This window comes from Talpa occidentalis, unplaced genomic scaffold (genome assembly GCF_014898055.3).
Source record: "Talpa occidentalis isolate TD23 unplaced genomic scaffold, MPIMG_talOcc4v2.1 talOcc4.7, whole genome shotgun sequence".
NCBI lineage: Eukaryota > Metazoa > Chordata > Mammalia > Eulipotyphla > Talpidae > Talpa > Talpa occidentalis.
In genome coordinates this window covers 746,182-767,446 of record NW_023605083.1, presented here as the reverse complement: position 1 = coordinate 767,446, position 21,265 = coordinate 746,182, and the positions used below count along the sequence as shown (strand labels likewise).

Here is a 21,265-nt window from a genome sequence, read left to right as displayed (position 1 = left end):
TGGGTGTCCGTCTGCATCCGGCCTCTTCATTTAGATGCTGCGCTGCCCCGGAGCCGGGCTGGGTGCAGCTGAGCGGCCGCCCGGCCCGGCCCAGGCTCTGCTGCCCCCCTCCTCCCCCCGCCCCTGCCTCCTCCTCCCGGCTCCTCGCACCCTCCCCACCCCAAGGGCTCCCGCTCCGTTTGCTGCATTCCCGGAGCAGCTGGCGGCTGCGGGCGGCCGGCGTGCGGGGAGCCAGCCCCTGCCAGGCTGAGCGGGCAGTGCCGGGGCCACGGGCGGCAGCGGCCAAAGGTAGGTCTCCCGGGCCGGCCGGGCCACCCCGCGGCCGGCAACTTCTCCACAGCGCGGCAGCGGCACCGCGCCCCCCCGGCGGCCGCCCACCTGCCCAACTCCTTCCGCGGCCAGGGTCCGCTGCCACCCTGGCTCTGCCCCCGCCGCCCCGCGCCTCCCCGGCCGCCGCACTTTCCTCCCTCGGGACGGCCCTTTGTGCGGCCCCCGCGGCGCTCGCGGAGTTGGGCCGGCGCCTCCCAGCCCCCTCCGGCGGGACGCCCGACCTGCGACCTGCGCTGCGGAGCCGCCCCAGCCCCCCGCGGCATCCCCAGCCCCAGCCCCGTGACCCCTCCAGTCACCTGGCTGGGAAGGCGCCAGCAGGGATTGGCCGCCTGGAAGCGGGGCCGGAGGGGGCCCGGGTGCGCGAGTAGGACTGCGACAGGCTCCAACTCCAGTCTGCAGCGCCCTGACTGCGCGCAGGCTGGGGCCGCCCCCCCCCCACCCCGCGGCCCGGCTGGGTCAGGGGCCCTGGCAGTGGGCTGGGCTGGGTCTGCCTCCCCCGACCCAGAGTGGGCCGGGCTGGGGCCAGGCCCCCCCAAGGATGGGGCCGGCTAGGTCCAGCCCCCCCACCCGGAGCTGCACCCCACGGTGGGGTGGGGGCTCGCTGTGAGCCCCCAGGCCCACAGGGAAGCCCAGGTGTGGGGCTCCCTTGGAGCCCACCGACTGCCCCCAGGCGGGCCACTGCCCTGGACACTCGCACCTCCTGCTGCCCAGGCCACAGGGCCGTCCTCTGCAGGGCCGGACGCCCTCCTTTTGGGCCTGTGCTCCTGGCCTGAGGGGAAGCAGAAGAACAAACCCGAAACCAAAACCCTGGAGAGATCCCCCTGGACACCCCTGTGCCGCCTGCCCATCCCCAGGCCTGGCCCCCCGGGAAGCGGTGGGCTGCGCTGCTAACTTTTCCTGGAGCAGAGTTGTGCACCAGGACTCACCCCCTCACCCCTGCGGCGGCCCCGGCCCGCCCCTGCCCCCTCGTCCCCCTGCCCCCTCTACGAAGCCACACTCTGCCCCCTCCTGAGACCTGTCTCCGCCCGGCTTGCTCCGGGATGCTGGGAGCACTCCAAGGGACGCCCCTGGCTGGGGACTTGGGGCTTCCAGCATCCCTGGCAGTGCCGAGGTTGGCTCAGTGGGGTCTCCCCGTGAACGGCGTTCCCGGGGCATCTGGGTTCCCTGCCCAGAGGGGGGGCTTGCTTGAGGGAGGCGGGGTGGGGGGGTGCTATCCCAGCCCCTCACAGGATTGGGGCGGTGTGGCCCTGCCTGGGCTGGAGGGCCGGGCGCAGGCGGTCATCACCTCTGTCCTCCCCGCAGATGTGCCCCCCCGGGCGCCCCCTGACAGCCTGAGGACCCCCTGCCGGCCGCCATGGCGCAGATGCTGCACATTGAGATCCCCAACTTCGGGAGCACCGTGCTCGGCTGCCTCAATGAGCAGCGGCTGCTGGGGCTCTACTGCGATGTGTCCATCGTGGTCAAGGGCCAGGCCTTCAAGGCCCACCGGGCCGTGCTGGCCGCCAGCAGCCTCTACTTCCGAGACCTGTTCAGCGGCAACAGCAAGAGCGCCTTCGAGCTGCCCGGCACCGTGCCGCCCGCCTGCTTCCAGCAGATCCTGTCCTTCTGCTACACGGGCCGGCTGACCATGGCGGCCAGCGAGCAGCTCGTGGTCATGTACACGGCCGGTTTCCTGCAGATCCAGCACATCGTGGAGCGCGGCACGGACCTCATGTTCAAGGTGAGCTCGCCCCACTGCGACTCGCAGACGGCCGTGACCGAGGACGCCAGCTCGGAGCCGCAGAGCCCCTGCAACCCGCCGCCCGCCGCCGCCCCCTTCGCCGTGTCCCCCTCTGTGCCCATCCCGCTGCTGACGCGCGTGAAGCACGAAGCCATGGAGCTGCCGCCGGCCGCCGGCCCAGGCCTGGCCTCCAAGCGGCCGCTCGAGTCGGGGCCCCGGGACGGCATGGCCGTGGCAGCAGGTGCCGCGGTGGCGGCGGGCGCGGCCCCGCTCAAGCTGTCCAGGGTCTCCTATTACGGGATGCCCAGCCTGGCCACCCTCATCCCCAGCGTCCAGCAGGTGCCCTACCCCCAGGGCGAGCGGACCAGCCCGGGGGCCAGCAGCCTGCCCACCACCGACAGCCCCACGTCCTACCACAACGAGGAGGATGAGGAGGACGACGAGGCCTACGACACCATGGCGGAGGAGCAGTACGGCCAGGTGTACATCAAGGCCACCGGCAGCTACGCAGGTGCGGCGGGCGCGCGAGGCCCGGGCGGCGGGGCGGCCCGGCAGGCGGGGGCCTGAGCTCAGGGCCGAGTGAAGGCGGGAGGGGGCCGGTCTGTCTCGCTGCCTGTGCCGAGGGCCTGACGCGGCCGGCGCGACCCGCGGGCCCGGGAAGGCTGGCGGGAGCCCTGGGCTGCGGTTGGCACGGGGCGGGGCGGGGCTGGGGGAGGCGGGGCCTTGTCCCTGCTCATGGAGGAGGCGCCCCGTGGGCGGGCAGTTGGGGGCGTCCGGCCCCGCTTCCTCCCTGTGACCGCTTCCCTTTCCCGCTGCGTGCTCTGCTCGCGGCTACCCGGGGTCCAGCACTGCCCTGCCCAGCCCCACGGACGGGCTGGAGGTGCCCACTGAGCCGAAGGCGCGGCCCCACTGTGGGCTCCCCATTTGGGTCGTAACCGGTGCGGCCGCAGTGGGAGGCCCTGGCTGCCGCGCTCGTCCCCGCTCGCTGGGCGAGGGGCCCGCCGGGCTGTGCTGGGGCTGGCTGCCCCCCCCGACCAGCCTGCGGGCTGTGGACAGGGTCGGGGCCAGCGAGGGCCCCTAGGTCCTCCCGCCCCAGACGCCCACCCCTGCCTGCTCCCCGGCCTCCATCAGTGCGGGGGGGCTGGGGTCAGGGGGGCTGGGACCCTGGGAAGCCCCTGCCCGGCCCCCGTATCGCTGGAAGAATTGCCACATTTGTGTGAGATCCGGGGAGACCGGCCTCGGGCCTCCAACTGGGCCCCCCTCGCAGCAGGGGGCAGCCGTGGCGTGCCTGGAGGCCCGCGTGCCCTGACTTGACCCTTTTGGCCTCCGGGCCCCGAAGGACTGTCTCCGTGCTGTGGCTGGAGGGGCTCCGCAGGGCTCCCCTGCTGCGGGCCCGGCGCGGGGTCCCTGGCAGTCCAGGGCGAGCACCCAGCTGCCAGGAGAGGACCCAGGCTCTCCCTGTCTCCCCGGGGTTCCCTCTGCACAGCCCCTCCAGCCGGCGGGCCCGGGCCACGCGTGTGTGAGTTTGAGACGGGGAAGTGCGGGGCGCCCACAAGTGCACCCCACCCTGTGCTCCGGAGCCCCACTGCAGGGGCAGCCACTGCCCGCTGGGGTCCCAGGAGCCCTGGGGCCGGCCACGGGGAGGCGAGTGTGGGGGTGGGAGGCGGAGCTGCCCCGGCCCCCCAGAACCCAGGACCCCGGGGCTCCGCGCACCTTGGAGGCCGGTCCTTGCCCCTCCGGGTGGGTGGAGGGGGGCGAGGGGCGGTGGGCAGGCGGGCGGCGGGCAGCAGGTTCCAGGCCGCGCCGCTCCTGCCTGAGCCCAGAAGTGGGGCAGGGCGGGTGCGATTTCTTGGTTAAAATCTAGGTTATCGGCAGTGACGCTGCGGGCGTAGCTGGGTCCGGGTGTGCTGGGGGCGCGGGGAGGGGCCCGGGCGGGCCGACAAGGAGGGCCTAGTCCCCGAGGCTGCTGCCCCGTCGCCCCCACGCCCCAGGCCCCCCGTGTCCCCGCCTGCCTCGTGCGGGCCCCAGACAGGGCCTGTGCCCTGAGGACGCGCCCTCAGTCCTTTCTAGCCTCAGTTTCCCCACCTGCACGGTGCAGATAGAGGGGCCTCAGAGAGCGGCAGCCAGAGGGGAAGCCTGGTGCGGGGGTGGGGGGGCTGTGCCCTGAGGGGGGGTGGCGCCCCGGTGATGGGGCTCACTTTGGAGTAAAGCCGTTGACTCAGGCGGAGCTGCAGCCTGGGCCAGTACCCCACGCTCTGCCTTCCGCCCTCCGCATCCACCCTCATCCGCCCGCCCGCCCTCCGTCCTCCCCCGCCATTGTCCATGTCCCGGCAGCCCCCGCCCTCCCCGTCCCCGCCGGGCCCAGGTGCTCCTCCTGTTCGGCTGCTCCCGAGGTGAGAGCGAGGCCGCCGCGGGGGCCTGGTGAGGGCGAGGGGCTGAGCCGGCCCCCAGCGTGGTGGGGCGCAGGCTGGTCCCCTCGAGGCTCCGGTGGGCGGCATCATCGGGCCTCCTGGGGTCCTGTTGCTCCTGGGATGGGGGCCAAAGGGCCGCACCCGGGGTGTCTCCTCCAGGCGTGGCCGAGGGGGACAAGGTGCTGCCGGCGCGGAGGGGCAGAGCAGGCGGCGGGGCCGGCCCGAGCCATCTCGGCTGTGGGTCGCAGCGCAGACACTGTTCCTGCAGGGGTTGCGGGCGAGGGTGTCCGGGTGCGGCTGTGGGTCTCAGCCCCGCCCCGCCCCTGCCAGGCCCCTGCCAGGCCTCTGCCCGGGGCCCACCCTCCACGCCTCGGAGCGCAGGCGGTGCTGGGGGCCCCACGAGAAGGGGGAGAACCGGACCAGCCCCGGCATTCCGCCCCCGCGGCTCCCTCTGTCCTCTGACCTGGGGTGGAGGGGCGCCGGGTCTGGGGGCGGCCAGCACCCCGTCGCCCCGGCCTCAGAGCCCCCGGGCTGCTTCAGTCCATTTCCTTGAGAATGCTCCTCGCGGACGCGGGCGAGATGGTGACAGCGCAGAGTGAGCGGGGCCGGGGCCCTCCCCCGCAGTCTGTCCCTGCGGTGGGTCCCGCCGCCCACCCCGTCTGGCAGGCCTCTCCCCGCGCCTGCCTGGCACCTTCACGACCCGCCACCTTGAAGGGCGCGAGTCGGGGGTAGCTGGGGTCACGGTCGAGAGATCACCCCCATAGCCTCGCGCTGCCACCCCGGGCCCCCGTCTCCCGCCTCGCCGCCGGGGTCTCCCCCTCGGCTCTCTCCTGCACGCCCCGGGGGTCCCGCCGCGGGTCTCGGCCGGCCCCGGCCCTCCCTGCTGAGCGCGCTGAGCGGACGGGCCTCTGGCTGCCTGCGCGGGGGGCCTCAGCCTGGCCGTCGGGCCAGGCCGTTGGGGTGTGCGTGGGCGCGCCTTCAAATTCACGCTTTCTCTGAGGGTTTTTTAAAGTCCTGAATAAGGGGTGAGTCTTGTCAGACGCTCCTCACCTGTCCAGACGGCTGCGCGGCGCCCGGCCTGGGGTGCGTCGGCGCCCGGCGTCCAGCGCCCTCGCGTCCCGCGCCAGGCCCCGCGGTCGGGCCGAGCTGCGGCGGCTCCTCTGCTGCTCTGGCCGGGGTTGTGGTGCCGCGGGCCCGCGGGCCCTGCCTTGGCTTCTGAGTCGGCGTGGGGTGGACAGAGACGTTTGACGGAATCCGCCAGCCCCGAGGCCCGGGGCGCGGCTCTTGCTGACTGAGGACGCCTTTGAGCCCCGTGTTCTCGGTCCAGCCCTCCCCAGCCCCCCTCGTGCTGGCTCCCGCCCCGCGCCTCGTGCCCTGCCCCCTCCGCAGTCCCCTCCGCCGCCCTCCTGGGCTCTTTCCATCCTTCAGCTCCAGCCCCCCTGGGCTTTCTCAGCGACCCCCCAGCACGTCAGACCCTTCCCCACAGCTGCTCCCAGTCCTTTGTGCGATGGCCGGATGCAGCCTCTGTGGCACGTGCCCTGAGCTTTGTGATATACTCGTTTCGCTTGAAGCAGCCCGTTGCCATTTTCCGCGTTCAGTCACTTTTTACACTGAAACCAGGAAAATGTATTCCGTTGGGCGCGCAGTCACGCGACCCTCCGGACCAGAAAACGTGTCATCACCGCTGACCCCCCCCCCGGCCCTTGCGGTCATCCCTGACCCTCCCCGTAATGCCCACGTGGGTCTGTTTTCGGTCTTGCCAGCGGGGTCCGGGCCTTGTGTCAGGGGGCCTTGAGGTTTGCTCAGTGCGGCACGAATGCCTGTGTCCTTCCTTCGTCGCCGGGTGGTGTCCCGCTGTGTGCCGTACCACACCTTCGGGGCATGTGGGTTGCTTCTAGTTTCAGTAACTATGAACAAAACTGCTCCAAACAATTGCTACACGTTTTTGCACACACCGGTTTTCAATTTTATTGGTAAATTAGCCCAGGAGTGGGATTGCCAGGTCATATAGCAAGTGTATTCGCTTTGTAAGAAATTGCCCAAGTAGGGCTTCCCTGGTGGCCTACGGGTTAAGTCTCAGGGCGACCACTGTAACGGCATGAGCTTGATCCCCAGTCAGGGGACTACCTACAGGGTGCAGGGTGCTCCTGTCTCCCCACTGCTTCCTCAGCAGTGGATTTCAGTAGATCCGCCTGTTCTGTTCCCCGCTCTGTCTCTGGGGAGTCCTCTCACCCCCACCCCATGCCTCTGGCCTGCACCCCTGCTCTTCTACGCATAAATAAAAACAAGAAAAAAAAGGAAATTGCCCAAGTAGGTTTTCTGAGCAGACCTATCATTTCACTTGCCACCTGCAGTGCATGGGGTTTCCTGGTGCTCTGTGTTCTTGGCAGCACTTGGTTTTGTCTTTTTTCTCTTTGAGCCATTCTTGGGCGTCTGTGGTAGTATATCGTCAGGGTTTTAATTTGTGTTTCTCTAATGTTCAATGATGTTGAACATGTTTCATGTTTTTATTTGCATCCTGTCACTTCTAATCAAGTCTCTTGCTCATTTTGGGGGGTGCTAGTTGAGTCTCGGGTGTGGCTGGTTGAGAATGGCACATTCTTGGTCCAGACATAAGCCTGCGTGGGACGGGCCCTTCCTAAACATTTCCACCCTGATGGTAGACTGTCTCCCCATTTCATAACAGTGTTGTTCGTAGAACGTTTCTCATTTTGATGACGCTAATCAGAGTGTCCTCTTATAGCTCTTGCTTTTGGTATTTAAGTCTTTACTTAATGAGGTCACAACCCCCTCCCCATTTCCTTCTGGATGTTTTATGGCTTCGGTTTTATGTGCAGCCCACGGCCCATTTTGAGTTGATGTTTATATAAGATGTGGACATCACATGGGTGTCCAGTTTTCCTCCTTTGTTCCTGAGGTATTTTGACACAGAACATGACAGCTTCATCTGTTCAGCATCACGATTGGGTGCCCGGACCGGTCAATACAGGTCTTGTTAACATCCGCCACTGTGCCTGGTTACAATTGTCTCTTTTGATGAAATTTAAAATATAAAAAAGACTTTCATGTTTACACTCTGCTTACCTTGTCCCAATATTCAGACCTTGGCTAGTTTAGAATTCTACCTCATATAATTTTCCTTCTGTGTGAGGAATTTCCTTCAGCATTTCTGACAGTCTAGTGACGGGCTGGCAATGACATCTGAGAAGTCACAGCTGGTCTTTGGCTCACTTTTTACGGACTCTGCCTTGTTGAGTAGAATTTGCGTGTGGTGGGGTTCAGCCATGACGTGGCACAGCTGCCGCCTTCCTTGTGAGGGGAATTTTTGCTGGGTATGGGGACCTCGGTTGGCTGTTTTGTACACATCATTCTCTCGTCCCATCACGTCTTCCCGTCTTAGAAGTCCTTGTTCTCCCTCGTGCGTCACGCTGTGGCGGTGCCCTGCCTGTGTGGGGCCCTGCGCCCCGCCACGCCCCACCCCACATGCGTCCATCTTCTCACTGGCTTTAGCCTTTTCCTCCGGGCCTGCGATCAGGCCATTCCTCTACTGTGTCCCCGAGTTTGGTGATCTCTGCAGAGTTGTCACGTCCTCCCGGATGGTGCATTTGTCCTCGCGCCTCTTCTCACACGAGCGGTTCCCATCCTGTCCCCGCTCCGCCCGCTGGGGCGTCTCCTGGCCACGCTCAGCCTCTGTGCACCAACTGGCTTTTTCCCCCTCGGGTCTCCCCCTGCCTGTGGACTTTCTGGCGCACGACGTGAATGTCAGGTGCTGACACTTGCCACTTGTCAGCTCGAGTCTTCCACTTGGAGTTCACGTGGGTTCTATGACAGGTAAAGCCGAGGCCACCCCCTCCCCCGTCTCCCCAGGGGCGCCCCGGCCCCTGATCCGTAGCAGGTGTCTGTCCGTGCCAACTGCTGTTTGCCCCTGTGCCCCGACTGGCTGTGTTACGGCGGGAAGCGCCCTCTCCCCTCTGCAGCTCGCCTGTTCTTTTCTTAATGTGATTTTGATGTGACGAAGTTTAGCTTTTTCGTTGCCTGTCACAGTTTTTATAGAAACCGTTCCCAGTTTGAGAGTGCATCAGTGTAGCTTCCTCCCTGTATTCTTTTTTTGAAGAAGCCACTTTGATTTGCAGTCATTGTAAACATTCGAAATGTTCCAGGTAGGAGGAGCCCCACCCAGGCTTGCTGCTCCTGGGTAGGACTCGCTGACCGGCCAAGCTGACCGGCCACTCTGTGGGCCCCGCCCCTCGCATAGGGGTCCTCAGAGCCAGCTGCGGGCATTATGCCTCCTGCCCCCAAATGCTGAGCGTTTCCTTCAAACAAGGACATTCCCTCTCACACTCACCACGCTTCCCGCGCACACCCCGTGCCCAGGCCCGCCGGCCGCCCTGGACGCGCCTCCCACGGCCCCTCGCCGTCAGGTTCGCTCGGGAGCAGCCGTAGTTCTCCGCACACCCGCTAGGCTTGTTCTTAGAGAGTCTTCTGGTCATCTGCAAGTTTCATTGTTTGTGGCTAGCGCAGAGCAGCGAGTCACCTCATCAGAGGGAAGCCAGGCGGCGCCTTGGCCTCACCGTCGGCCTTGAGTGGCCTCGGTCCTGTGCACAGGGACCATCTTGCTTCTTTGTTCCTCCCGACATTGTCTCCTTTCTGCCGGGCCATGCTGCCCCACCTCCTCTCGGGACTCAGGAGAGCCTCCATCCGACGCGGCCCCGCCACGGGTCTTGGCTGCCCTGCACTGGGCTCGCTCTGACGCCTTGAGGAGGGGCTTTCCAGGTTGAGTTTTCTGTTTCATAAACTGGTGCTGACGTCCAACAAGAGCTTCTGTGTTGAGAGGTCGCATAGCTCTTCTCTGCTGATGCCCTGTCACCCCGCCCGCCCCTCAGGTGCTCAGAAAGTCTGGAATTGGCCCCGCCTGCCCGTGACGTGGCATCTGGCCCGCACCTCTGCCCTTGATGTTCTGGTGTGTGTCTGAGTCTTTGCGGGCTGCCTGAGGTGTGAGCATTCCACGTGTAAGCTCAGGCAGAAAGGGTGGTGGAGCGGCAGGTAGAGCAGCTGCACCCCGCCTGAGTGCGAGGCCTCAGGGCCGGGAAGCCGGGGCGGCCCTCGGGGTCCCAGGCAGTGGCCACTGCTGCAGGAGCACAGAGCCCCCCCGCCCCAGGAGGCCTCCAGAAGGGCCCGAGAGCCGGCCATGGGCCAGGGCGGTGAGGGGCCCTGAGTGGGGTTCCCTTGTGTGGGCAGGGAGGCTCCTCTTGGCACCCCGGTGATGCCTCCAGCTTTTTCTCTCGTGCATTGGGGCCAGTTCTCATCACGCGCGGGCGTCTGCTGGCCGGCGGGCGCGGGGCTGCTGCGGGCCACCAGGCGGGCTCTGCAGGAGCGGGGCAGCCTCTGCCTTCTGTTTCCTCTGGCGTCAGCTCTGGCCAGTCGGCGCCTCTGGGCCGTGGGTGTCGTCGAGTGGCGGCTTTCGTGATGTGGCCTGTTCCCGAGACCCTCTAAGGCCCGTCTATGCCAGGGGCGGCGGCGCGGTGACAAAGGCCCCCATTTATGCAACGAGCAGGCTGTGGTCGGAACAGCCCGGGCGATTTCCCCCCCGGCGCGTCCTGGCACCCCCACCGCCGGCGCCTTTTCCCTCGTCTCTTCCTCCGCTCAGCTGCTCGGACTCGGCCCGCGTCGTGCTGGCCCCCCAAGAGCCAGCGTTTGGATTCTTTCTCGAGGACATGAGTGTAAACGTTTTGCTTTCCACTCATTTCTACTTTCCTTTGAGTCTAACTTGATCTTCCTTCTTAGTTTTTGAGATGAGCCTCAGACCACGGATGGCCCAGCTTTTAAAACACCTGGGCTCAGGCCGCCCTTTCCTGGCCCTGCTGCTGGGCCCCCCAGCGCGCCGGGACGGCACGTTTCCCCCGCTCACGCCGGACACTTCCGAGCGCAGCGGGACCTGTTCCTCGAGCTGGGGTCGGGGGGCCGCGTGCCACCTCACTTCCAGACATGTCTTGGGTTTTCTGGCCATCTGTTTGGTCATCACTTCCACATGCATTCCCAGTCCGTGCCGCACATGCACTGGGAAAGCCGCATGGCTGAGCCTGCAGAGCTGCCAGGACCACGTCAGCGCGCGAGAGGGTGTGAAGGCCTCGCGTGTGGGGTGCTGGGGCCCGGCCCGCTCGGTGCTCCTGAGGGCCGTGGGGCTTCAGCTGCAGGTGTGGTCACGACAGGCTGTGCAGACGCCCCGGCAAGATAGTCCTGTCCCTGCTAGGACATGCTTGCTGGCGTGTAGGCCAGGTCTGTACCCTGCTGTCCAGCGCCCACCAGCACGGCGGCTTCCACCTTTCCCCTGCCCCATCCATGACCATTGCTTTTTTGTTTTTTTAAAGATTTTTTTATTTATGCACACAAGAGCTGGGGTACAGGCCAGAGGTGTGGGGGTGAGAGGACTCACCAGAGACAGAGTGGGGAACAGAACAGGCAGACTGACTGAAACCCACTGCTGAGGGGAGCAGCGGGGAGTCAGGAGAGTCTGCTGCGCCGTGTGGGTCACTCCCTGGCTGGGGATGGAACTCGTGCTGCAGAGGCTGCGACAGCTTCATAGGTCGCGTCGTCAGCCCTTGGCCACCAGGGAGGCCCGCCATGACCATTGCTTCAAGGTTGTCTGGGGTTAGGTTTTCTGTCCAGCTTCACAGACTGTGACCTTTAGTTGTGGCTTTAGTCCACTCACATTTCATGTCAGGCCCTTTGGGGTCTGTCTGCCACTCGCTTCCTCCGCCCGCCCCGGCCTCCCTGCTTTGCCCACTTCTTTTGGGCGAGCGAAGCGTCTCGCTCTGCCGTCCCCTCCCGCGCTGCGAGGCGTCCTTGGGCCTTCCCGGAAGGGTCAGACCTCAGCAGCCACCTGCCCCGCGGCCCACGCGAGGCCCCTGGCGCCGAGGCCTCACCTCACTCGCTGCCCGCCCGCCGCCCTGCCTGGGTGAACGCCGTGTGCGTTTCCAGCGCCATCGGCCCTGGCGTTGTTTTAAATAGTTGTGTTTATATTTATCTGCACGTTTATTTTTCCAGTGCTCCTGCCTCTCCCGGCGCCTTCCTCCCCTCCTCCCAGGCCAGCTCCTCCTGCGGCTTCCGTCTGTCGCCGGCTCGGGGGATCCTCGCAGTGCACCCCAGACGCGCCCTGCGCTCCCCGGCGGCCCCACACGCGTTCACACTCGCCCCCCCCCAGCGTGACTCCGCCCGCCTCCTCGGGCCGCCTGGATGCTCACGCGCGGTAGCCCCAGGGCACGGCTCTCCCGTCTGTCCTGAATGTCTGCTTGAAGCCCTCCGGTTTGGGGATTTGACACTTTTCGTTCATTCTGGTTTCCGCGTCTTGCTGCCCCCGCATCCTGCCCCCTCCTCTGCCCGGTGTCCCTGTGGGCGCTGCCGCTCGGCGCTGCCTCCGTCTGGCCCCGCTGGGTCTCGCTGGCGGCTGGATGCGGGAAGCTCCTGAGCAGCGCGGGGCAGGGCGCCCTGGGGTCCGGACTGCAGTGGTGTCCAGCGGGCGTGCCCTGCACATGAGAACCAGATTCTTTTTTTTTAAGATTGATTTATTTATACAAGAGCTGGGGTACAGGCCAGAGGCGCAGGAGGGTGAGAGGACTCACCAGAGACAGAGCGGGGAGCAGAACAGGCAGAAGGACCGAAAACGCTGCTGAGGGGAGCAGCGGGGAGACAGGAAAGGTCTGCTGTGCCATGTGGGTAGCTCCCTGGCCGGCCGGGAATCAAACTGGCGCTGCAGAGGCTGCAGACAGCTCCACAGCGCGGGGCTCAACCCGCTGCAGCACCGGGGAGGCCCGAGAACCAGATTCTTGACCTCATTTGTTAGATTCTTGACATTTCTTCCTGCGTCTCGTCCTGTTCCTTTGAGCAGCTGACGCTGCCACGGGCCCTTCCGCGTGGCCGCCCTCCGGGCCCTGGCCAGTGCCGTGGCCTTAGAGAGGGGCAGCTCCTGCCGCAGCTCCCCACATGCCCGCCTCCCCAGCATCATGGCTCCGCGCATCCAGATGTCCAGCCCCAGGTCTCACCCCAGGACGGCGTGTGCCCCTTGGCAGCTCCCAGTGCACGGAGGCGAGTCTACGACTGCCAGCCCCACTCGGCCCTCTGGGGATGGGCCTGCCTGGGGTCCAGGAAAGCGTCGCCCAAGTCCCAGGAGTTCATGGACGGGAAGGCCGCGGGCCTGGGGTCTCCCGGCAGGGGGGCAGGGGCGGGAGAGGGTGTGGTGGCTGGGCAGGCCCCGGACGGGAGCACCCCCGGCCTCCCCGCTGCTCCCAGCAGCCCCCCAGCCCCTGGCACCCCCGACCAGCCTGGCCGCAGGGGTCTCCAGGCGAGGGTCCAGCTCGACCACCCAGATGGAGGCAGCCCCTGTGCTGTGGCGGGGCCTTGGGTGCCCAGGGAGCACCCTCGCAGGGCCTGGAGATGTGAGGAGGGTCGCGCGGGCCCAGGGTGGGGGGCCACGGGGTTGGGGGGTGCTCAGGGCTGGGGGTGCGGGACCGGATAGCTCCGTCGTGGTCTCGGCGGTTCCCGCAGCGGCGGCGCCTCCGGGTGCTGGTCCACCATCTGCCGGTTCTCTGGCGAGTGTCTGTTCAGATCTTTTGCCCATTTTTAAAACTCGGTTGTTCATTTCCCGCCGAGTTGCAGGCGCAGCTGCTCCGTCCTCCGTGGCGCGGGCGGCGTGTCCCTCCCACGGCCGCCCTGTCCTGGGGCGGCGTCTGGTCCCGGCACACCCTCGCCTGCTGCCGCCCTGGCCGGGGCTGAGCTTCTGGCTGGCCCCGACAGCCGCGGTTTTCTTCCAAAAGTGTTCAGTTTGGCTGCTTGTGGTCAGCGCCCCGGCTCAGATGCTGCCCCCGGCCCTGTCCCTCGGCGGGCCCGTCTGTGCGCTGGCATGTGCCCCCTCCCAGGTCCTGCGGCTGGCCCTTCCCCACCGTTGGGCTCTCAGTTAACAAGCGGCGCCCACCCTAGTGGGGTGGAGGTCCCCAGGCCCACGCGGGTGGGGGCCATCTGAGCCTGTCACCCAGGGGATCCCAGACATGCCGAGCTGCCGTGTGGGGCCTGGCGGGTCCGTGGCCGGGGCGAGCAGTAGAGAAGGCCCGGGGCTCCCCAGGCCCAGCCAGAGGCCCCGGGCGGTGAAGCGGGGCGCCCCTCAGCCCCGGCCACGCCACCTCCTCGCGTTCTCAGACAGGGTTGAGCCAGGGTTGAGCCGCGGCGGTGACGTCCTGGGGACGCATCAGGACCGCTCAGGCCGGGCTCCCTGCCCGGGGGCAGCCTCTCCGCACGTCCAGACTGTTGCTCCCGCCCGCCACTACCCACCCGGCCCTCCAGACCCTTGCTCCCGCCCTCTCGGGCCCCGCCAGCCTCCCGCGCCAGGCCCTCCCGCCGGGACGTCCGCAGCCCCTGCACCCTTCTGGCCGGCGCGGGCGAGGCGGGAGCAGCACGCGGGGGACGCACCCTCTGCCCCGTGGCTGGGGACTCGCTGCTGCAGACGAGCGGCTGTCCCGGGCTTTCCAGTGAGCCCCGGTGCGCGTGACCTCCCTGCCCGACGGACCCTCCCGCTGCAGACCGCCGACCGCAGGGCCACTGCGGTGGACGGGTATCCAGCCCTGGGCCTCGGGCACCGCCCCCAGGCTGCCGCACGCACCCCTGCCCCAGCCCACCCCAGCCCCCGCCACCCTGGCCATGACCCATGGAGACCCGCAGGGCCCCCTCCCGACCTGTGGCGTGTCTCCCAGCCCGGAGCACCCTGGCTGGGGCGGGGTGCGCAGACGTGAGCACCTCTCCAGATGCGGCTCCAGGGTATTTTTAGCCGCGCAGCAGCCGGCACCGTGGAGCAGAAATAGCAGAGCCTCTGGGTTCTGATCTGTCTCTGCTCTGGGGGTGCGGCTGGGCTGGGGGCGCAGGGCGGCATGGACCCGTGTGCCCCGAGGTGCCAGGGCGGCACTCTCTGCCCCAGCCGGCGGCAGTGTCGGGTGAGCAGGCTTTAGGAAACCATCAACTGTTTCTCTGTGCTCCCCGAGGCCTGTCATTCCCGAGGTTCTCCATACACCCCCGATCTGATGTGGCCGCAGCCTAACTGGGGTGTCTCTTGCTGCGGGAACCCCATGTCCTGGACTCGGCCACAGTGAACTGAGGGCACGGCACCCTCTGCACCCTGGGGGACAGGGAAGTGGCCAGGGGCCCCAGGTGGGGTTCAGGTGGCTCCAGGGGGTGGTTCTAGGCACCGAAAGGGGGAGGCTTGAGCTGTCCCCCGTCCCCGGAGCCTGGTGCTGCAGTGACAGGGCTTGCTGCTCCTCCCACCACCCCAGGCTCTGGAAAGCTGGGGGCTTGGTGAGGGCAGGGCTGGCCAGAACCTTCCTCTCCACCCTCCCTCCTCAGGCCTGTGTGGCTCCTCCTGGCCAGGCTCGGGTGTCCCCCCTGGCAGGGGTGGTAGAGCCAAGGGGCCAGTGATCCTGTGACCAGCCCTGGGCTGGCTGGAGAGCAGCCTGGCCCAGAAGGTTCTCCCAGCCGCCCCCTTCCACCCAGGGGCCGAGACCGCTGAGGAAAACCACAGCCCGAGGGCCTTCTCCGCCTGCCGACCCTCCTGCCTGCTGTCTCTACCTGCCCGGCAGATGTGCGGCCGCCCTGGAGCAGCTGGGATTCAGGGAGGACAGCTGGCTGGGCGCAGGCGCCCTCCCGGGAGGTGACCCAGAACCACCCAGGTGCTGGGACTCAGGGAGCAGCGCCCCCCGTCCTGTCCAGGCGGGCACGACAGCACAGGCCTGGGGAGGTGCTGGGTGCCGCGGGCCTGGGGGTGCAGAGCTGGGCGCCACCCACGAGGAGCTGTGCCCGCCTGGCCCCTGCCGAGCCATCCATCTCAGCCTCCTGCTTGTGGGCGACTGGGAGGCCCCGTGCCCCCACCCCACCTGGGAGAGACCCACCCAGTGCCCAAGGCCAGGCCAGGCCGGGGTGAGTGGTCAGGAGGGGATGTGGAGCGGGGTCTGGGCGTGGCGGGTGCAGGGGTGGGCTGTCTGACCTGAGAGCTCGATGTCATGGGGCATTCAGGTGGGTACTGCAGGCCTCTCCTCCCGCCAGCCTCGAGCCACAGGGCTGGCTGCTCAGGCCCCACCACCCCCCCCCCCCGCCCCCCAGGTTTGTCAGGAACATCCCCGACAGCCTGGGGCATGGGAGCCAGCCTGGGGACCTGGGAACTCCGGGCCTGCCTCACCCTGTGGGCCGCCTGGGGGTGCGGCTGCCTCGGGCTGGGGGGGCAGTGGAGGGCAGCAGTGGGCCACCCACCTCCCAGGCTTATCTCCATCCTGCAGTGAGTGGGCCGGACTGGCCTCTGTCCCCTCCCTGGCACGGGTCACTTCCTGCCGCCCCAAGCCTCTGCCCAGGGGCACCCCGGCCCCGTTGCCGGCCATCCCTGGCTCTGGCGTGTCCCAGTCCCCCCTGGGGGGCGGCCCCCCGGGAAGGGCAGCTCAGCCGGGCGCACGGTCCGGCGGTGGTGGTGCCTGAGCCAGCGTCTGTGCCCGCAGTGCCGGAGAAGCCGGAGCCCGTGCCGCTGGAGAGCCGGTCCTGCGTCCTCATCCGCCGCGACCTGGTGGCCCTGCCCGCCAGCCTCATCAGCCAGATCGGGTACCGCTGCCACCCCAAGCTCTACTCCGAGGGGGACCCGGGTGAGAAGCTGGAGCTGGTGGCAGGTGAGGCCTCCCCCTTGTATGCAAATGTCCTCCTTTGTGTTTTCTGGGAGCCGCGAACAATGCGCTCATCACCAGTCAGTCAGGAGAGAGAGACGGTAGATGTCTCCAGTTCCCCTGTAGAAGAATGCGTCACTGCGTCACTGCCCGCGTTACTCAATTGAATTAACTTAGCATTTTCATCCCCCCCCCCCCCGGGGTGGGCGTAATCCGGGCTCGCCCTCCCGCACGCCTCGGCCTGGCCAGCAGCGGACCCTGGTCAGAAACCTCCTCCCGCGGGTTGGGCCCCGTGGCCGCCCGCCCGCTTGCTCACGGCAGTCTCCGGGAAGCTGGGCGGCACGCGGGGCCCTCAGCCTCCCTCCCTGGCGCACCGCAGAGACCCGGCAAGGCCCTGCCATCTGGCACTGCTCAGCGCCCCTCTTGGGGCTTTGCTGGGGGCTCCTGTCCCCCCCAGGGACAGGAGAGGCAAGGAAGGCGACTGGCCAGGCCGGACAGGGGCTGTGCCCTGCACCCCGACTAGGCAGGGGCTGTGAAAGTGGGGGCTTCTGGAGCCTGCAGGGGGTGTGGGGGGAGTCTCTGGGCAAGGGGCTTGCCTGGGGGTCCGGGAGAGGCCTCCTGCCACTGCCTGTCAGGGGTCAGTGCTAGGACTAGCCCCCAGCGCCTCCAGGGTGCCCCAGGCCTTCAGCTGTGCTCCCCTTAAAGCCCCGTGGCCTGCTGTGCTGTGGGTTTGAGTGCAGGCCTGAGACGGGGTGTGGGGCCTCAGGGGCGCCAGCGCTACCCACCCACCAGACCCCAGGGTGTCCAGACGCAGCCAGTAGCAGTCACTCCCCTGCCAGAGGCTTCCTCTACCCCCGGCACCCGAGAGGGAAGGTGCTGGTCTGCCTGACTGGACGGCGCTAGGAGCCACGAGGCCTGGGCCTGCACCCCAGAGCGGGGCGCGGCTGGTGGTAGCTGCAGCCTGCAGTTTCTTCTCCGAAGCCGGGGTGCCATCCCACTCTGGAGTGCCCTTTTCCACGGATGGGGCCCTTTATAGAGGCTCCTGGGCCCTGGACTGCCCGCCTTGCTGTTGACTCAGCCCTGCTCTCCCGCCCAGGGGCCCCCAGGCCTGCCCACCCAGCCGCTTGGGTGTCTGGGACGGTGGGTCCCAGCTCCGCGCTGGCTGAGCAGGAGCCCCTGGGAGCTGTGAGGGCGGACAGGCCTCCAAACGCGTGCCGGCCACCCCTGGGGCAGCCAGGAGCCAGAGCAGCCTCCTCAACCCCCTGGGGTCCGGCTCACGTGGAGGCCTGCAGGGGCGACTGGGATGCAGCCCGGGGCCTGCTGTGGCCCCTCCCGGCCCTTCCTGCGCCCCCTCTGGCGCGGCCCTCGCTGCCCCGGGCCTGACGGGGCCTGGCCTTGCCCGCAGGCTCCGGGGTGTACATCACCAGAGGCCAGCTCATGAACTGCCACCTGTGCGCGGGCGTGAAGCACAAGGTGCTGCTGCGGCGGCTGCTTGCCACCTTCTTTGACAGGTAGGTCCCCGGGTGTGGGCCGCGCAGAATGTTCTAGAGCCTCCTGGTCAAAGCTCTGCCCACCAGGGCCTTCCCCGCCTCACCAGGGTCCTGGAGAACTGGGGCACCGGGGAGGGGCGGTGCCCTGTGGGCCCGGTCTGGGGGGCCCTGTGGACACCCTCTCCCCACTCCGGCTGCCCCCCCAGCCAGGCGGCCCCTGCAGGGCCCGGGCGGGAACCAGGCCCCGCCGGCCTCACGCCCCTGCCCCACAGGAACACGCTGGCCAACAGCTGCGGCACCGGCATCCGCTCGTCCACCAGCGACCCGAGCCGCAAGCCGCTGGACAGCCGCGTCCTGAACGCCGTGAAACGTAAGGGCGGTGGCTGGGGGGGGGTCGGGGGGCATGGGGGGGCGTGGGGGGTGGCCTGGCAGGGAGGCGGGGACGGGCCGGGCGGAGAAAGAGCAGCGCAGGCAGGTCTCGAGGTGTTGATGTTCTTGGTAGGTTTCCAAGCGTGATGAATTCAGCTGCGAAACTATTTTAATACGTGAAATAGATCTAATTTTCCTTTTTGAACAAACCCCTTATTTACATTTTGAGGTTATTTTGAGCCTTTGCCATCTGCCGGGCGGGCTCCTGCCTCCCGCTGCCAGCGAAGGCGGGGCGCCCCCCAGGCCCCCCAGGCGCCCCCCAGACCCCCGCACCCCCCCCCACCCCAGGGGGAGCCGCGGCCAGGCCTCGGGCCTCCGAGCGGGGACTCGGCTTCTTGCTCGGGAGGCGGGCGGGCCCGAAGCTGGGGGGACTTGCTCCCGGGGCCCGTACCCGCCCCGCCTCGGGCCCCACAGCCCTGGTGAACAGGGGCTCGGGGCTCGGGCGGAGAAAGGGGGGTCAGGCGGCGAGGCCGGGGCCGCGGGGCGCGCCCTCACGCCGCCCCCCGCCCCCCAGTGTACTGCCAGAACTTCGCGCCCAGCTTCAAGGAGAGCGAGATGAACGTGATCGCCGCGGACATGTGCACCAACGCGCGGCGCGTGCGCAAGCGCTGGCTGCCCAAGATCAAGTCCATGCTGCCCGAGGGCGTGGACATGTACCGCTCGGTCATGGGCGCCGCGGCCGCCGGCGCGCCCCTGGACCCCGAGTTCGCGCCCACCGCGCCGCAGGCCTTCGAGCCGCGCGTCTTCGCCGAGCGGCGCGGGGACGCGGCCGCCGTCGTGGCCCTGAGGACGGACGCCGGGGCCGTCGAGCTGGGCGCCGCGGGCGCCGCCTTCGAGGCCGGCGAGGACGCCGACGGCGCGGGCTCGGTCATCCAGGAGGTGGCCGCGCCCGAGCCGCTGCCCGCCGCCGGCCAGAGCCCCGCGCCGCCCTTCGAGCAGGGCGCGGGCAGCCCCGGCCGGCCCCAGACGCCGGCCGCGCCCCGGAGGCAGGAGGGCCCCTTCGCGGCCGCCGTGTAGCCCCTGCATGCCACTAACGACGTGTGACCCGCACTCACCCGACTGCTGCTGTCGCCCGGACAATGTGAGCCCTCTTCTGCTTGTATTTAAAGTCGGTGAAGGAAGCAAACGCATTCATGATACTGTAAACCATCGCCCGGAGGCGGCCGCCCCGCTGCCCAGGTCGGCCTCCCGCGGTAGCTGCCCTCCCGGAGGCCCGCGGCCCGCCCCCCGCGGTGGCCCTCCTGTCCCCCCGCCCTCCCCGACGGCAGCGCCGGCCCCGGGCCAGCCCCGCTAGTGTCCCTTCCCCCTGAGCCCGGGGTCGCCCGCGCGGCCGCTGTGCCGGTGGGCGCGTGCCCGGTGCGGGCGTGCTGGGCGCGGGGGCAGCGCTGACCGGCGCAGGCCTGGGGCAGGAAGGGCTCTGCTGGCCGACCTCTCCCACCCACACCTGGGCTCCCTGTCCCCGGGGTCACCCTGAGACCCGACCCCAGGCCGGGGCCCAGCGCCTGGCACCTGCCGGCTCCCCGGCGGCCCGCTGCCCTGTGGGCCGGGCCAGCCCGCGGCCTCAGCCTCCTCAGCCTCCTTGGGATCTTCTGTTTGTTTTCATCCTAATTCCCATCCGTTTCTTAGATGGTTTGGAGACTTTCAGACCCAGAAAAGCAAAAATCCAGCGGGATGGGTGCCCCTGCCCCCAGCCCACTCGGGCTTGGGGCCAGCCCAGAGCAGGGCCGAGCACGGGGGGCGTCCAGCGTGTGAGGAGAGGGGCTGGCCGAGCCTCGGCTGGTGGGGTCCTGCTTGGCGGGAGGCCGGGGCAGGCCGGCGGTGGTGTCCCCGGGACACGGGTGGGGCTGCGCGGCCGGGGCGCGCAGGCTGCCGGGAGTGTGGCTGCGGTGCTGGCATGGGGCCGCGGGTGCGGGCCGGGACGGCGCGGCGAGGCCCGCGGCTGCAGCGGCCCCCTGGAAAGTCCATCACTGCTTTTGAAGGGAGGGTCACAGCTCGTGGGAAGGGCTTGTGGCCGCTCCTGGGGGCGCCGTGCCCTTGTCCAGGCCGGCCTTCTCCAAGGCCTGCCCAGGCAGCCCGGGTGTGGCCATTCTGGGCCCAGGGGGTGCTGCTTCCCCTTCCCGAGTCCTGTCTCCCGCTGGCACATGTGCTCAGCCGGGGGTGCCCGAGGCCGGGCAGCTCAGGGGGGAGCTGAGAAGCAGAGCTCCCTAGCGGGGCTGCGCGGAGGGCACGTCCCTGCCCGGGGACCCTCCTCCCTGGCCCTGTCCAGGCTGCTTCTCTGAGCTGCCGCCCCTCGGGGGAGGCCTGGGCCCCTGCGCCAGGCCAGACAGCCTCGTCCAGAAAGATGGGTGGCTCCCGCAGGGGGAGGCAGGGGTCCCTGAGAGCCTGGGGAGCCTCGGGCGCTCTCCCGCCGCCTGGCCCGAGCCCTCCTTCCTGGCTGCAGGGCAGCAGCTCCTGCTGGGTTCAGCTCCAGGCTGCGAGCGGCCATGGCCCCCTGGCACCCTCACCCCTACCCGCTGTCCGCCCCAACCCCGGGGGAGCTGGAACTGGCAGGCTGCGGCCAGTCTCCCCGGAGGTGGGAGGCGGCCACACGCCCTTGCGCGCCCAGACGGCTGCGGGGGCCGCGCCCACCCCTCTCCTCGAGTTTTCCTTGGTCTGCCCCCCAAGTTTGCACTTTAGTTTGACCATCCCTGGGGACTCTCGGGACAGCCCGCCTGTCCCGGCCGCCCACTGAAGGGCCCTCCTCCCCCTCCGCTCCAGAGCGGGCGCCCCCGCGGCCTGGACGGGCGGGAAGGCGGGGGTGCACTGATGCCCTTGCGTGTGGGCGGCCCGACCCCCAGGCCGCGGCCAGAGAGCGTTTGCACTAGCGTGCCCCTCGGCGGGCGCGGGCGCAGGCAGAAGCGCGGCGGGCTGGTGACCGCTGTGTCTGCGGCGCACCCCGCGTCCTGCGTGTCCCCGCGCCCCGCGGTGGTGGCGGTGGCCGGAGGGGCCTTCCAGAGTGCCTTAGCGTCTTTTGATCATTTTTCCCAAGGAAACCAATTAAGAGAACCGGCCCCCCTCTGTTTACACGACTAACCCCGTCCTGTGCTCGTGCCCCGCCCCGCCCGGCCGCAGGCCTGACCAGCCCCTCAGCACTCCGCGGCCGCACCCCCGCCTGCCGATCAGCAATACTCGCGCTACGTAGCCTGTTATAGCCTCAGTCATAGC

At 68.5% G+C, this 21,265-nt stretch overlaps 1 protein-coding gene across 1 annotated transcript; it reads left to right on the top strand.

The window, feature by feature from the left end:
- The first annotated feature begins 1,625 nt into the window (after positions 1-1,625).
- NACC2 (NACC family member 2) lies at positions 1,626-19,237 on the top strand. The gene is made up of 5 exons (XM_037494398.1): positions 1,626-2,561; positions 15,984-16,148; positions 17,548-17,653; positions 17,905-18,002; positions 18,576-19,237. Exons 1-5 carry the CDS (start codon positions 1,685-1,687, stop codon positions 19,076-19,078), a joined length of 1,749 nt encoding a protein of 582 aa, XP_037350295.1. The 5' UTR covers positions 1,626-1,684; the 3' UTR covers positions 19,079-19,237.
- Positions 19,238-21,265: the final 2,028 nt, after the last annotated feature.

What these genes read in the sequence shown, in the direction of transcription:
- NACC2 (XM_037494398.1), top strand. Translation starts at nt 1,685, where the DNA reads ATGGCGCAGATGCTGCACATTGAGATCCCCAACTTCGGGAGCACCGTG. An exon ending in GGCCACCGGCAGCTACGCAG is followed by an intron (nt 2,562 to 15,983) that starts GTGCGGCGGGCG and finishes CTGTGCCCGCAG; the next exon opens with TGCCGGAGAAGCCGGAGCCC. An exon ending in CTTGCCACCTTCTTTGACAG is followed by an intron (nt 17,654 to 17,904) that starts GTAGGTCCCCGG and finishes CCTGCCCCACAG; the next exon opens with GAACACGCTGGCCAACAGCT.